General features: G+C 36.6%; 1 protein-coding gene across 1 annotated transcript; it reads left to right on the top strand.

Annotated features, from left to right (window-relative positions):
- Positions 1-3,681: 3,681 nt before the first annotated feature.
- On the top strand, positions 3,682-4,290 carry LOC110907490. Its single transcript, XM_022152470.1, has one exon. It carries the CDS (start codon positions 3,682-3,684, stop codon positions 4,288-4,290), a length of 609 nt encoding a protein of 202 aa, XP_022008162.1.
- The last annotated feature ends 11,362 nt before the right edge of the window (positions 4,291-15,652 follow it).

Genomic DNA, 15,652 nt, shown 5'->3' with positions numbered 1-15,652 from the left:
GCGGACATCTATTGTAGGATACACTCGGTTTCTTACCAGAAGTCTTTAATTTTTCTTCATCTTTTGTCACGGTTTTTTTTTCTTCAAATATCTTCACTTCTTCAAAAGTCTTCAAATCTTTCACCACTGGATAAATTCTGTCAACAACAAAAGTAGAACATGAGTAACTGTCTAATAATTTCTTAACTTTCTCAGTTTCTATCTTTTGTGTTGCCAACTCAAGCTCGAGATCTGCACATTTCTTTATGTTATAATTTGCCGTATCAAGCTGTCTCAGATAAGCTATCTTCAAAGTGTTCATAGCTTCAGCTTGTTCACCATCAGAATCTGTATATTTGTTGATTTCTCTGTTCATAGTATCATACGATTCTTTCAACTTGTGAATGTTGTGCAGCAATTCATTGTTCTGCTTGATCAGCGAATCACAGTTCATACACTTTTCTTGGACCATGATTGGTTCAGCATTCACTTTAACCTCAAATTCAGGAACTTCTTTGACCGTCTTGCTTGAATTTAAAAATCGAGCTCTTCTCAATTTCTCAGCTTTTGCTTCTTCCTTCAATCTCTCTTCCTCTTCAGCCTCCTCCTCGAGCTTTCTTCGTCTCTCTTCTGCAGCTTCCATGACTTTTCTGCACCTTTCTGCACATTTCAAATCATAAGTATTAGCAAAGAAAGCATGAGAAGTATTTTTGGCCACAAAGTCTTGATCTGGACAAAAATCATCCCAAGTAAATCCTTCAGCCAACTTCTCGTCATTTTGTTCAGCTACACACACTTTGCTTTCTTTTGGAAGATAATTTTCCCAGGTAAAATTATCATATTTTCCCTGACTAACAACACATGCCTTTTTATCAACCACATATCTTCCATGAGCTGTTTGTGCCTGATGCTGCTGTGCTGGTTGAGTGATTTGATGATAAATGGCCTTCTTGTGATAATCATTGTTTCCGAAAGGATTTTGGGCACCGGTAGCTTCACGGTTTTTGCATTCCCTCTTGAAATGCCCCTTCTCCCTGCAACGAAAACATGTAACTTTAGATTTATCAAAACCTAAAGCTGAAACATTTGCATCACGAAAATCATCACGGCCAGTAATTTGTTTAAACTTTTCAGCGCGTCTCATCACACTCGCCATACACCATTTGATATCCATCAATTCCATTTCTTCAGCATCAATCTGATCGTAATCCTCTTTTGTAAGCATTGGATTTCCGATCTTTCCTGCAACAAAACAACTATAAGATTCTCAAATCATTCCTAACAAAGACATTTGATTTTTAGCAATATCTTCAGTGTAGTCTTGATCATTTTCAAGGCTTAACACAATGTTACACTGAAGTTTTCTACCATTCTTTGTTACAGAAATGTTAGGATCGAAAGTTGAAAATCTTGTGCTGCTGCTTGATCCTTGAGATGTCTTCATTTCAGTAGAATCTTTAACACTGTAAGCAGTTTCGATCTTAGGAGAGAACTTTGTTGAATCAGTAACACCATGTTTGTAGTATAAACTGATATCCTGCTCTCCATCGTAATTCTTCATCCTAGCGATCTTTCTCTGCTCCATCTCTTGAGCTTCTAAATGCTTGATAAAATCTCCCAAGGTCATAGCTCTGAAATCTTTTCTGTTAGATTTTAGCATCATCAGAAAAGTTCCCCATGTTTCGTGTGGAAGAGCATCTGCAAGTTTTTCAACTAATTCATCAGTGCTTTTCTTAACACCTAACTTTGTCATATTTCTCACCAAATTACAGTATCGATCAATAATTTGTTTGGTGGTTTCATTTTTCAATCCCCGAAACAAATCAAATTCCTTTTTCATGAGAGACATTTTGTTCCTTAACATTTCATCACTTCCCGTAAACTTTGCTTCCAACTCTGTCCAAATCGAAAATGCAGTTCCGTCATGTTGAAGCAAGATCAGAATATCTTCTTTTATCGCCTGCTGAAGTAGACTCACCATCAATTTCTCATCTCGATACTTCTTTTTTTTGTGAAGTATCCATCTCTCTAAGTGTTAGCGGAGCAGCATTCTCAACATTGTCTTTTGTGGGTTTAGTATATGGTACTTCAGTGTGTTCCCACGCGTCAAGATGATAAGCTTCAACCCAATTTCCGAATCGTTCCGACCACACGTTGTAATCATCAATATCCATGAGTTTCGGTGGTTTTTGAGACGTTCCGGTTTCATTTTCAATTAAAGCACTTTGGGTAATTGAGGTTGGAGTAGCAAAGGCATTATAAAAATCAGTGTCCATCTTTCAAATTGTTCAAAAATTCACAATGATTTTCAAATTGTATAAATCAGTTCACAAAAGCGATCCAATGAAATGACTAGATATCCAACTAAGCGATCCAATAAACAACCGTTCGAGCGGTTCAAACTTGTCACTAAGAGCGGTCCATAACCAAAATTTCGAGCGATCCACTAAAAATAGGTTCAATGAGCGGTCCAATCATGCACTTTTGAGCGGTTCAAAGGCTTACGTCATCTTTTGAGCGATCCTGAAATAACAAATCACCTAAAATCTCTATTTCTACTTCGATTTTAGTTCTGAAAACTTCAAGGATTTGTTAATTCATGTTTCCGAGTGCATTGTGTGATTTTGAGCTTGTTTTACCGTAAAAAATTTTGAAAAAGTGAAGAAAGTGTAGAAAATCAGAAGAATAGCAGCTACAATGGCAAGAACTCCTCCTCCTGAGCTCTGATACCACTTGTAGGATCGTTTGCTGACCCAATGAGTCGTTCAGAGAAGCTCTCGTCCAGATTAAGATGCGGAAACTAATAATCTGGTGCAATTGAAGCCGTATTCACTCTAATATTGCTGTTGTATTGATATTAAACACAAATACAAGTTCTGACAGCACTTCGGCAGCACTTCGTGGCTCGCCGGAAGAATACACCGTTACTATGTGTTGTGGATCGCCTCTACTATATATAGATGAGCTGGGTCGCTTATATGACATGACATATAAGCGATCCCACATCAAGTCCACATAAGCGATCCATATCAGGTCCATATAGGCGATCCTCAACTACAATTTACACAAAAGCGACCCTAGAACAAGTACATATAAGCGATCCTATACAAAACATCTAGATCTAGGATTCCGTGTCATTTCCGATCAGTTCAATCTTCAAGACTTGATAGAAGACGTAGTCAGCAGACGTAGGTGTACTAACAAAAAGTATATGACATGGAGGGTTGGGAATTGCAAAGTTGGATATAAACAACAACGCGTTGATTGCTAAATGGTTATGGAGGTTTCTCAATGATACACAAGCTATGTGGCGTAAAGAGATAGTTTCGATTCATGGGTCAAGCCGTGGCTGGGGGTTAGCTCCGGTTAATACATCTATTTCGGGTGATTGGAAGAATTGCGTGACTTTTTGGAATAAATACTCGGTTGAAGGTGTTGGTATTAATAGAATGATTAAGGGGAAAGTTGGCAATCGGAGATTAATAAGATTTTTGTTAGATACATGGTTGGGGGCGGAACCTTTAAAGGAGACGTTTCCAACTTTGTTTTCACTCGAAAAAAATAAACGGATTGTTGTTTCTGATCGGTTGAGTATCGAAGGAGATACTCGGTCTTTTTTGTTGGGAATGGTTGCGTGCGCCCGCTTCTGTTGCAGAGTTGGACTCGAAACAGGCTTTGGAAGCTCTCTTGATGCAGGTTACTATGGATGATTGCCAGGATGGGTGGTGTTGGTCGGATGGTCGAGCCGATGGCTTTTTGGTTGCTTCTGTGAAGAACTGGATGCGCGGACATCAGAGTTCGAGTGAGAGCTTTGAGTTTTCATGGAGTAAATGGGTTCCAAACAAGTACAACATATTCATGTGGTGCGCTTTTATTGATCGCCTTCCTACGAAGATGTCTCTCCTTCGAAGAAACATTCTAGTGGATAATCAAGCTTGTGTTTGGTGTGAGAGTAGTGATAAAACAGTCGAGCATATTCTTACAGGTTGTGGCATCTCTACGGGTGTGTGGAATGCGATTACTAGTTGGTGCGGGATACCGGGAAGCTTCATCTTTCACGTCAAAGATTTGGTGAATTTGCACGATTATAGTGGTGCTTCCGGGAACAGAAAGTTGGTTATACATGGGATTATCATAATCGCCTGTTGGAGGATGTGGAGAGCTAGGAATGAAAAAGTATTCTCGAATAAAGACCCTAATGTCGTGGAGATGGTTGCGGATATCAAGTCTTTGAGTTTTTTATGGTATAAACATATGTTTAAACAAGGGGTTGTGGATTGGGATAGATGGTGTATGTTTGATTTGATGTAAGTTCTTGTGACTTTGTGATTTTCGGTTTGCTTTTCCCGCCTTGATGAAAGCTTGCCTTGGTTTGGTGGTTCAATAAAAGTTATTTTTCAAAAAAAAAAAAAAAAAAACTACACTTTAATAGAACTTTACATTGACGTAAACTAAATTAATAGAACTTTTAATAAACTAACTTTTCTATATACGTTACGTAAAAAAATACTCTTTGAATTATTTATTGTATACTAGATTATAACCCCGTCTATTACACGGGGTTGAATAAATAAATTTTATATACTAAATAATAAAACAATATATCTTTAAAACCTCATTTATTGTACGGTTGAATAAATATAATTTTATATATTAAAGAATAAAAACTTATATCTATAAGAACCATATTGTACAGGTTAAATAAATGTAATTTTATATACAAAATAAAAAAGTTATATCTTTAAAACAACGTGTATTACACGAGTTAAATAAATGTAGTATTGTTTATAAATAACAAAATAATACATCTTTAAAAAACCTCATTTATTACACGGGTTGAATAAATGTAATTTTATATATCAAACAATAAAAAAATTACATCTTTAAAAATATGCACATTACACGGTTTGAATAAATGTAATTTTCTGTACTAAATAATAAAAAATATATATCCTTAAAAAACCCCGTGTATTGTACGAATTGAGTAAATCTAATTTATATATCAAATAATAAAAAGTTATAACCTAAAAAACCTCATGTGTTACATGGGTCGAGTAAATGTAATTTTATACAGTGAAAATAAAAATATTTAATATATTAATACAAATTTTGGTTTTCGTGATAAAAATAGATTATTCTGTCGTTGCAAATTTTTTTAACGAAGTCTCAATAAATTTAAACCTTTATTTAAAACTCCGTAAATTTTTAAATGATAAATATTATTAGCTAATTTTATTTTAAGTTTCGTAAAATTTATTTATACCAAACTAAACAAAACGTTCAAATATAATTTAATTTAAATAAATAATATTATAAATGAGAAGAAAAATAAATTAAAGAATAATTATTCATAAGATATTAAACTAATAATATTTAGTAGGAGAGTTATCTATAATATAAGATATTAAATTAAATAATATTTTGTAGGAGGATTATCTATAATTAATTAGAAGAGATTAAATTAAAATAATAATTATCTATAAGAGATGATTTAATATGATGCCAAGTGTCCCTAAATTGGTTTTTTTTATTATAGTAGTTAGATAGTCATCTAATATTATATATTATTTAATTATTTTTATTATTTAAAGTTTTTTTTATTATTTAGGGTAAATTGCATAGTTCATGTGGTAAAAAGTAGTTATGATGAACTTTAAAAGTGTTTGTGCACGAAATTATTATTATTATTATTATTATTATTAAGATTATTATTATTATTATTATTATTATTATTATTATTATTATTATTATTATTATTCAACTTTCATGAAATATAATTGCTTCACATTGGATGCTTGTACAACTTCAAATTTGTGCACGTTGTTATGTAAAAAATTTACATTTACACTTACACTAAAATAATTGAAGAATTGAATGAATAGTAGTTATGATGAATTTAGAAGTTAGAACTCTTTGTCGACTTATATTTGATTTATATTTTGCTTATCTAAATTAGTTGTTAAGTACTTTAACTTCTATAATCTCATGTTGTTAAGTAAATGTTTTAATTGAAATTTTAACTTCTATAGAATTCTCATGTTGTTAAGTAAAGGTTTTTAATTAAAAGTTTAAAAGAGCCGATGAGTTTATGATGGATTGCTAAAGGAGAGACCTGGTGTTCTAAGTGACCTAGGTTCAATTCTTGCTCTCAGTATTTAGCCAGGGTACCCGACTAGCAATTAATCGGATTGAGATTTTTATATATAATTTTTAGTTATATATATACACACACATATTTATATGTAGTTTTTTAAAGCATACATGTTTTAACCACTCATTGACCCATTTTTTAAATAATCGGTTGAAATTTGGTCGGCGTCAGGCCCAAATTTGGCCAAAATAGGACCGTCTAGTGATTAATCGTGATCCTCTGGTTAGTGATTAATCGGAGACTAGTCGTGATTTTTACAACCATGCGAGTAGGTGGCAATTCGATCCTTGAACTGAGCGGATTTTATCTCACCGCACTGTCGTGCCTTCAGACGAGTGTTCACGGGCTTCGTCCCTAGGTGAGGGTTTTTCCCAGTTCGGAAGGCGAGTGGATCCCGATGTAGGGTATGTTTGGCAAAAGTAGCTGGTGGCTGGTAGCTGGAAGTTGTAAGCTGGTAGCTGGTGGCTGAAAGCTGGTAGCTGTAGCTGGTAGTTAGTAGATGTAGCTTTTTAGATATATTTGGTGTTTGGTAGAGTAGCTGGAGCTTTTAATAATATGTATAAAATGACTAAAATAGACATAACTAAAAATTTAGAAAGTTGGTGAATTAAAAAGTTCCTTATTTTTAGAGGTTAAAATAGTCATTTTTCTCTAAAAGCTTGTAGCTCCTTCTAAACGCTACTAGTAGTATCGTTCAACCAAAAGTTTCAAGCTTCTAACCTAAAAGCTTAAAGCTCCTTCAACCAAACAAGACTTTATGAGCTTTTTCTTAAAAGCTTAAAGCTAGAAGCTCTTAAAAGCTCATAAAAGCTCTATACACATACCCGTAATGAATTTCGCCAGTAGCTTATTTGGAGGATTCGTTAACCGTTCAAAAAAAGTTTAAAAGAGTTAAAAGACTTAATAGATTACTTATTTGATTATCCAAAATATATTAACATACATGTTCTAAGTTTAAATCTTATAGTTCAAAACCAAACCAAACGTTAACCCGGGTCATTAATTCAAACGTCAGTCATTAAGTCTTGTTTCCGGTCCAACTTGTTTTCCATGCAAGTTTTTAGATCATTGCTAATGTATTTTAATATAATGATAATGATATTTGTCATATCGATAATCCAACATGTAAGATATGACATCTTATTCAATTTGGTGACGAGTACCTTTTGTCATATCGATAATCCAACGTGTAAGATATGACATCTTATTCAATTTTGTGAGGAGTACCTTAATATGAACTAGTTATTTTTTAACTCGCGCTTCGCAGCGGGAATTCCGTCGTTATTTGTTCGATTCGTTAGGGTACCGGAACTCGTTATAGTAATCTAAAGAGAAAATCTTACATCGATTAAAAACAATATAAACAAATATGATGTTATTTAGTTGATATTGGTTCAGTTGGTTTGCATTCTATGTTTATTTTTTCAACATTGTGATGTAAATTGTATTGCAAACAAATATTGTTCAACTATCATACCAAACCTAACTAAAATTAACTCGACAACATCTGTATTGGTACTGGTTATATTTTTAATATTTTTGTTGTCGATAAACTAACACCGTATCGCTACCATACTTTGTCAAACTGAACATCGGTATCATATCGTTATCACAGTGAATCGAAACGAAACCAAACGAACAACAATGTTCATTACCAATATTTATTTTTACTGTTTTTTCTTTCTATAAACTGACATTGTATCGCTATCGTACAGAACCGTACCGTACAACATCAATACCATTACTGTATTCTTTTAATGGTTTCTGGTTTTTAAAATTATTCATTTATACAACTTTGTATGTGACGATAAATGAATATAGGTACATGTACCGTGGCAATCTAAACCAATCGATACCGTTCGGACAACATCAATGTCGCTCTACCGGTGTTCGTTTTTATCGTTTTCAGCTGATCTAAAACACATGTTGATTTCTATACCTAGTGCATGTGATGTACCGCTGCTGTAACGAACCGTATCGATACCAATCAAATGCATATACAACTTCGTATGTATGTAATGATAAATGAATATCGGTACATGTACCGTGACAATCTAAACCTGTCGGTACCGTTCAAACAACATTAATGCCACTCTACCGGTGTTCGTTTCTATCGTTTTTCAGCTGATATTACACACGTGTTTATTTCTATACCTAATGCATGTATTGTACCGCTGCTGTAACGAACCGTATCGATACCAATCAAATGCCCGCGAAATGTTAAAAATAAACAATCATAGACGGGGTTTTAGATTTGTTTTTAAATTGACGGACACAAATTATTATTGTACCGTAATTGTAACGAACCATACCGATATCGATCCAATGCCCACAAAATGTTAAAAAAAATAAAGATAGACGCGGTTTTAATTTTATTTTTTAAAATTAATGAATGCAATGCATAAATATAATAATATATAAAATAATATTGATAAAAATAAAAAATAAAGACGTAAAATTATGAATTACTGTTATTACTAAAGTTCAAATTAAATAAGATATAAAATATTAGTAAAACTAAAATACATAAAAAATTAGAAACACTGTTTATCGAAACTTTAAAATCATATGTATAATGTATAATAGGGAGTTAGCTAGGAAAGAGTAAACTGCCATTTTGGTCTCTTTGGTTTGGTTAATTTTGCCACTTTAGTCCAAAACTCAAACTTCTTGCATCTGGGTTCCTGTGGTTTCAGTTTTATTGCCATTTTGGTCCAAAAATGAAATCAGATCTTATTTGTCTTATAAAATCCTGTTATTTTGTCATTTTTCGCAGGGGCAAAATGATCATTTCTTTTTTATAAATAAATACCGTATTTTATAAGACAAATATGACCTGATTTGCCCCTGAAGAAAATGACAAAATTGCAGGATTTTATAAGACAAGTATGACATGATTTCATTTTTGAACCAAAATGGCAATAAAACTGAAACCACAGAGACCCAGATGCAAAAGGTTTGAGTTTTGGACTAAAGTGACAAAAGTAACCAAACCTCAGGGACCAAAATGACAGTTTACTCGCTAGGAAATTTTGACAACCGTTATTTAGGAAAATTTATATTTCAAAAAATATCCGTCAATTCTGAATCGAGCAATTGTTTATATAATTCAATATTCTCCAGAATTTTATCAATTAATAAATTAAAAGTATGATGATAATATATTAAGAAAGCAAATAAAACAACTTTCTTAATCCTCTCTTGTCTCGCCTTTCTCACACCTATACATATTTGGATAAGAAAGCCAATAAAACAACTTTCTTTTCAGTTTTATCCTCTCTTGTCCCGTCTTTCTCACACCTATTCATATTAAAAAAGTCAGCCATTATATAGCCTTTTAATTTTAGTTGAACTAGGGTTAAAGATCCGCCCGCGTTGCGGCGCGGGTACATCGTAAACATTGAATAGATTAGTCCAAACATTATATGATGCATTAACCATATGAAAACACACATTTCGACGTATCTAGTTGAACTCAGTGTAACCTGTATAAGCATTGTCATTGGATCAAACGTAAAGTAAATGAAATTCATATCGAACAATAACTTGAATTTATACGAAAACGTACATAAAAATATGCACGTAAAAATGGTTTCTTTAAACGAAAACGTACATAAAAATATGCACGTAAAAATGGTTTCTTTAAACGAAAACGTACATAAAAATATGCATGTAAAAATGGTTTCTTTAAACGAAAACGTATTATATTTGACCCGACTCGTCTATAAAAAAAGTTTACGTCGGAATGTAAAAGAAATCATATTTATACATACCCGTACATAAAATATGCACGTGAAAAATAGTTTTTAAGTAAAGGAAGTATAGGGGTAAACCGAAACAAAATATTAGTAAAAAAATTAATAGGTTAAAACCGTTCGTAAAACCGTGCCAAGTAGCACCAATGCAACAACGACACCGACTCTCAACATCGTAAAAATAAAATAGATAAAATGGTAAAAATTACACTGAACGAAAAGGAGACTAAAATTGTTGAACCACACACACCCGTTACAGTGTGTTAATGCGAATAAATTAACCGGAAACGTAAAACGTAGAAAATAATAACTTAGTTGATCTAGGACCCGCCCATTGTGGCGAAGTTTTCAAAGGGGAAAAAATGGACGCGTTGCGACGGGTCTGTCAAATATGGGAAAATAGAGCAAAAACGTTGAAACTCACTTGCACGTCACTACATGTTAACTCGCAAATTTAGAACGAAACGTAAAACGAAAAACTTGCGAAAGATAAAAAGTATGGGGACCAAAGTTGTAAATAATAAAGTGTTGTGTTAAATTCAAAAGATGAAAAGTTTGAGTTAAAAGTAAAAATTCAAATGGGTTAAAATGAAAAAAATAAAACTTTAAGGTTGAAAGTGGAAATCAAGTAATGGGTTAAAATTTAAAAGATAAAAGTTTAAGGTAGAAAGTGGAAAATCAAATTTTTTTTTGAAAAAATCCCAAAGCATAGGTGTAACACCCCCAAATTACCACCCGCGGAAACTCCGCGAGGCGTGTTACACATCAGAGTTCGAGCCACCAATCACATTGAACCAATGATAAATACTAAAATAAAGCATGTTATTAATTACCAATAGAAAGTATCAACATAACATTAATTCTCAAGGGATTGCATAGCGGAAGCTTGTAATGAAATCGTTTAATAATTGTTTCATAAGAGTTCTCAAAACCAATGTATCAAATATAAGTTATTCCAAGAGTCTCGATCCGTGACCACTCCAGCACTCCCAGATAGCAAGTCCAAGTCCTAAATGTCAACGACCTGCAAGCATGCAGACAAGTGTGTCAGACGACGCTGGTGAGTTCAAAGTTTAGTTATCGTGTTTGGTTACCAAGTAAACGTTAGTTCAATTCAACATTGTGATTTGATTTGATGCTGTTTATAACTTGTTGAGATACCCTAGGGAGTGTGCCCATATGTATCCGGGAAGTGTGTCCCTCAATAACCTGGAGTGTGTCCAGTCCCCAATGCCCCTAACCAAGCATTGGTAATGATCGATCCCATATACAATAACCAAGATTCAATTTCATTGTTTACCCAAGATTTCATTTCCAAACGTATACTAGTTGTCCCAAACCACCGGGACGCATGCTTGAGAAATGCAGTGAACTCACCTTGGTTTGCTCGGCAGATTATACCAAAAGTTACTTGAATTAAGAGTGGTCAATCTCGTCCTAACAGGATTACCATACAAGTCAGGTTCGGGCCCAAGTAATACACGTATGTTTCACACAGTTAACACGTTACAAGCACGTATGGAACATGGCAGCATTTTAACAGTTATGTAACAACTTCAACTTGTACGATTTAACATAAGCCCAAAAGTAATCGGCCCAATCATGTTGTGCGATCCAACAAATCCCGGCCCAACTACATAAGTAGTCCGATAGCATACCCGGCCCATCAACAATAAACGAATGACAATCTTGTGCGATCCAAACTTCATGTACGATCCGATTGGGTTGTGTGTTTGTGACCTGGACTCTAAAGCCCAACATGTTATCAGGAAAACATAACTTGTGCGATCCAATAGTCTTGTGCGACTATTGGTATCTTGTGCGATGGAAATTGGGTTGTACGACCGAGTTGGGTTGTGCGGGTTGCCAGTTTGGGCTTGTCCGGCCCAAACAACGTATCAGGTTCAATTTCAGTTGTGTGGCCCAGCATCTTGTGCGTCCGGCTTGTGTGATCAGATCAGGTCTTGCATGACCTGATCTTGTGCGATTATCAACTTGTGCGTTTGGGGTGGTTTGTGCGAATAAGCTCCTTGTGTGAGTGGACCTCTTGTATGGTCAAGAGGTCTTGTGCGACCAATTCAAACATTCCAATAATCAAGCAATTCGGTTACAAACAATTTATCAGTTTCCAATTTTATGATAATCAATCAATAAGCAATCGGTTACAACATTTATCAATTTCCAAACATATGATTATCAATCAACAACTAATCAGTTTCATAATCATGATGGATTTCGATCAAACAAGGTTGTTAACATCCAATCCTTATGAACTCTAAACCTAATCATGAACAATAATCTAACGATTTACATGAACATGTATCACCCTATAATCTAAACATATCATCCGAATTATTGTGTAATAATCCGGAAACATGACATTCTAGCGGATTAACATTCATAACAAGACAATTTCATGAACACTATTATTCAATCTATATGTGGGCCGATTAACAAGAACATCAATCATGTCTACAACCCTTAACCATCATATCAAAACATGAATCACAATAACATGTAACAAAACATAGGACACTAACCGATTCAGGGAATGATCCGAATCCTATGGACTTCGATGAGGAGGGTGTTTGGCTGCCTTCGGTTCGTGAGAGGGAGAGAGAGAGGGAGAGCTAGGGTTTGTGTGACTTGTGTGTTTTGGTAAAATGTGAGATGGTTACAACATCTCATGTGTTAATAGGTTTAGGGGGATGGGCCGAACCCACACTTGGGCTGCCCTTTTGATCCGAGTGCAAGCAATACGGCCCAATGGCCTTGTGTGTTCGAGTGTGTGTTGTGCGGTTGGTTCATGTTGTGCGTTTGGGCCATTATATACATACATACATTTCATTACACACAACACAAAATCATAACAATCAATAATTATAATAGTTCACATAAGCATGTATCGTTACACAAAATAGGTTCGAATTGCGTGTTGTCACAGTATCCCCAACTAAAAAGAAATTTCGTCCCGAAATTTGGTATGCACTCACTAAGGTAAGCTATATTGTTCACTAGTTTTCCTGGGGTGTCACATCATCCCCCACTTGAATGGGAATTTCGTCCCGAAATTCACTAGTTGCATCAACATTAAGTTTGCTAGGTTTTGCCTGGTCTTTGGGGAACAAATGTGGATACTTAAGTTTCATCTGGTCCTCGCGTTCCCACGTGAACTCTGGACCACATCTTGAGTTCCAACGAACTCTCACAATCGGTATACGGCTGTGTTTACGAACTTTAACTTCCCGATCCATAATCTCAATTGGTTCTTCGACAAACTGCAATTTGTCATCTATCTTCAGCTCTTGAAATGGTACAACTAGTGTTTCATCAGCCAAACACTTCTTTAACTGCGATACGTGAAACACATCATGGACATTACCCAACTCAGCGGGTAATTCCAACCTGTAGGCCACCTTTCCAATCCGTTCTAAAATTTTGAATGGTCCTACATAACGAGGGTTTAGTTTGCCGCGTTTCCCAAAACGCACCACACCCTTCCAGGGTGAAACCTTTAACATAACGCGATCATTAACTTCAAATTCCAACGGTTTACTACGCTTGTCAGCGTAGCTTTTCTGGCGGTCGCGAGCTGCGGCCATACGGTTTCGGATCTGCACAATGCTTTCTGATGCCTCAAGCACAAACTCAGGGCCTGTGATCTGACTATCACCCACCTCAAGCCAGCAGAGAGGTGAACGACATTTCCGTCCGTACAGTGCTTCGAACGGAGCTGCCTTAATACTTGTATGGTAGCTGTTGTTGTAGGAGAACTCTATCAATGGCAAGTGTTTCTCCCACCCTTTCCCAAAATCAATCACACACGCCCGCAACATGTCTTCAAGTGTCTGGATGGTGCGTTCACTTTGACCATCCGTCTGCGGGTGATAAGCGGTACTCATGTCGAGTTGGGAACCGAACGATTTATGCATTGACTGCCATAACTCCGAAGTGAAACGCGGATCTCGGTCTGAAATGATAGAAGTTGGCACCCCATGCCTAGAAACCACCTCCTTAAGATACACTGCTGCCAGCTGAGAGAATTTGTCTGTTTCCTTGATTGCCAGGAAATGTGCTGACTTTGTGAGTCGATCCACAATTACCCATATAGTGTCGTTTCCAGCCTGAGTCCTTGGTAACCCTGTAACGAAATCCATGGCGATCTGTTCCCACTTCCATGTGGGTATTTCTGGTTGTTGAAGTAGACCCGAGGGCTTTTGATGTTCGGCTTTGACTTTAGCACAAGTCAAACATTTGCTGACGTAGGTTGCTATATGAGCCTTCATGCTGGGCCACCAGTAGGTAGTTTTCAAATCGTGGTACATCTTATCTGATCCAGGGTGTACAGAGTAGCGTGATTTATGTGCTTCCTCCATTACAAGTTCTCGTAAGCTGCCATAGAGTGGGACCCAGATGCGTCCGGTTACGTAGTAAGCACCGTCTCCTCTTCGTTCTAGTCGTTGTCTCGAGCCGCGTAAAGCTTCAGCTTGGACGTTCTCTGGTTTCAACGCTTCTACCTGAGCGTCTCGTATCTGGGAAGGAAGGTTGGATTGGATCGTAAGTTGCAATGCTCGTACACGCCTAGGTGCATTATCCTTTCTGCTGAGGGCGTCAGCCACGACGTTCGCCTTGCCCGGGTGATATTTGATGGCACATTCATAATCATTCAACAGCTCAACCCATCGTCGTTGCCGCATATTCAATTCCTTCTGGTCGAAGATATGCTGAAGACTCCTATGGTCGGTGTAGATGGTGCATTTGGTACCGTACAGATCGTGTCTCCAGATCTTCAACGCGAATACCACCGCTCCTAACTCCAAGTCGCGTGTCGTGTAGTTTTTCTCGTGAACTTTCAACTGTCGCGAGGCATAGGCTATCACCTTCTCGCGTTGCATTAACACACAGCCGAGACCTTGAATCGACGCATCACAGTAGACCACAAAATCTTCGGTACCCTCTGGCAAAGACAAGATCGGTGCACTGCAAAGTTTCTGTTTTAACAACAGAAAAGCCTCTTCCTGTTTCGTTCCCCAAGTGTACACCGTGTTCTTCTGTGTCAGCGAGGTGAGAGGTTGCGCGATTTTCGAGAAGTCTCTAATAAACCTTCGATAGTATCCGGCGAGACCAAGAAATTGCCGCACCTCAGAGGGAGTCTTTGGTGCCGCCCAATTCTTAACCGCCTCTACCTTGGCAGGATCCACATGTATCCCTTTTTCGTTTACGACGTGGCCAAGGAAATGTACTTCTCGAATCCAAAAATCGCACTTAGAAACTTCGCGTACAGTTGTTCCCTTCTCAAAAGTTCCAAGATGAGACGTAGGTGGCGCTCATGATCCTCTTTGTTCTTTGAATAAACCAAGATGTCGTCAATAAATACTATAAGAAACTCGTCGAGATATGGCTTACATACGCGGTTCATGAGATCCATGAAGACCGCTGGTGCATTAGTCAACCCAAACGGCATGACTAAAAACTCATAGTGTCCGTAGCGCGTTCGAAAAGCCGTCCTGGGAACGTCCTCTTCCCTAACCCTTACCTGGTGATACCCCGATCTTAAATCGATCTTGGAATAGAAACTTGACCCTTGCAGCTGGTCAAACAAGTCGTCGATGCGTGGTAATGGATATCGATTCTTAATTGTTACCTTGTTGAGCTCCCGATAATCAATGCACATACGAAATGGCCCGTCTTTCTTCTTTACAAACAGAACTGGGGCTCCCCAAGGTGAAGAACTGGGTCGAATGAAACCTCTATCCAATAATTCCTG

This window comes from Helianthus annuus, chromosome 14, assembly GCF_002127325.2.
Source record: "Helianthus annuus cultivar XRQ/B chromosome 14, HanXRQr2.0-SUNRISE, whole genome shotgun sequence".
Taxonomy (NCBI): Eukaryota; Viridiplantae; Streptophyta; class Magnoliopsida; order Asterales; family Asteraceae; genus Helianthus; species Helianthus annuus.
This window is presented reverse-complemented; position numbering and strand designations above follow the sequence as displayed.

Bases quoted from the DNA above. Each gene is read 5' to 3' on its own strand.
- LOC110907490 (XM_022152470.1), top strand. From the start codon at position 3,682: ATGGATGATTGCCAGGATGGGTGGTGTTGGTCGGATGGTCGAGCCGAT.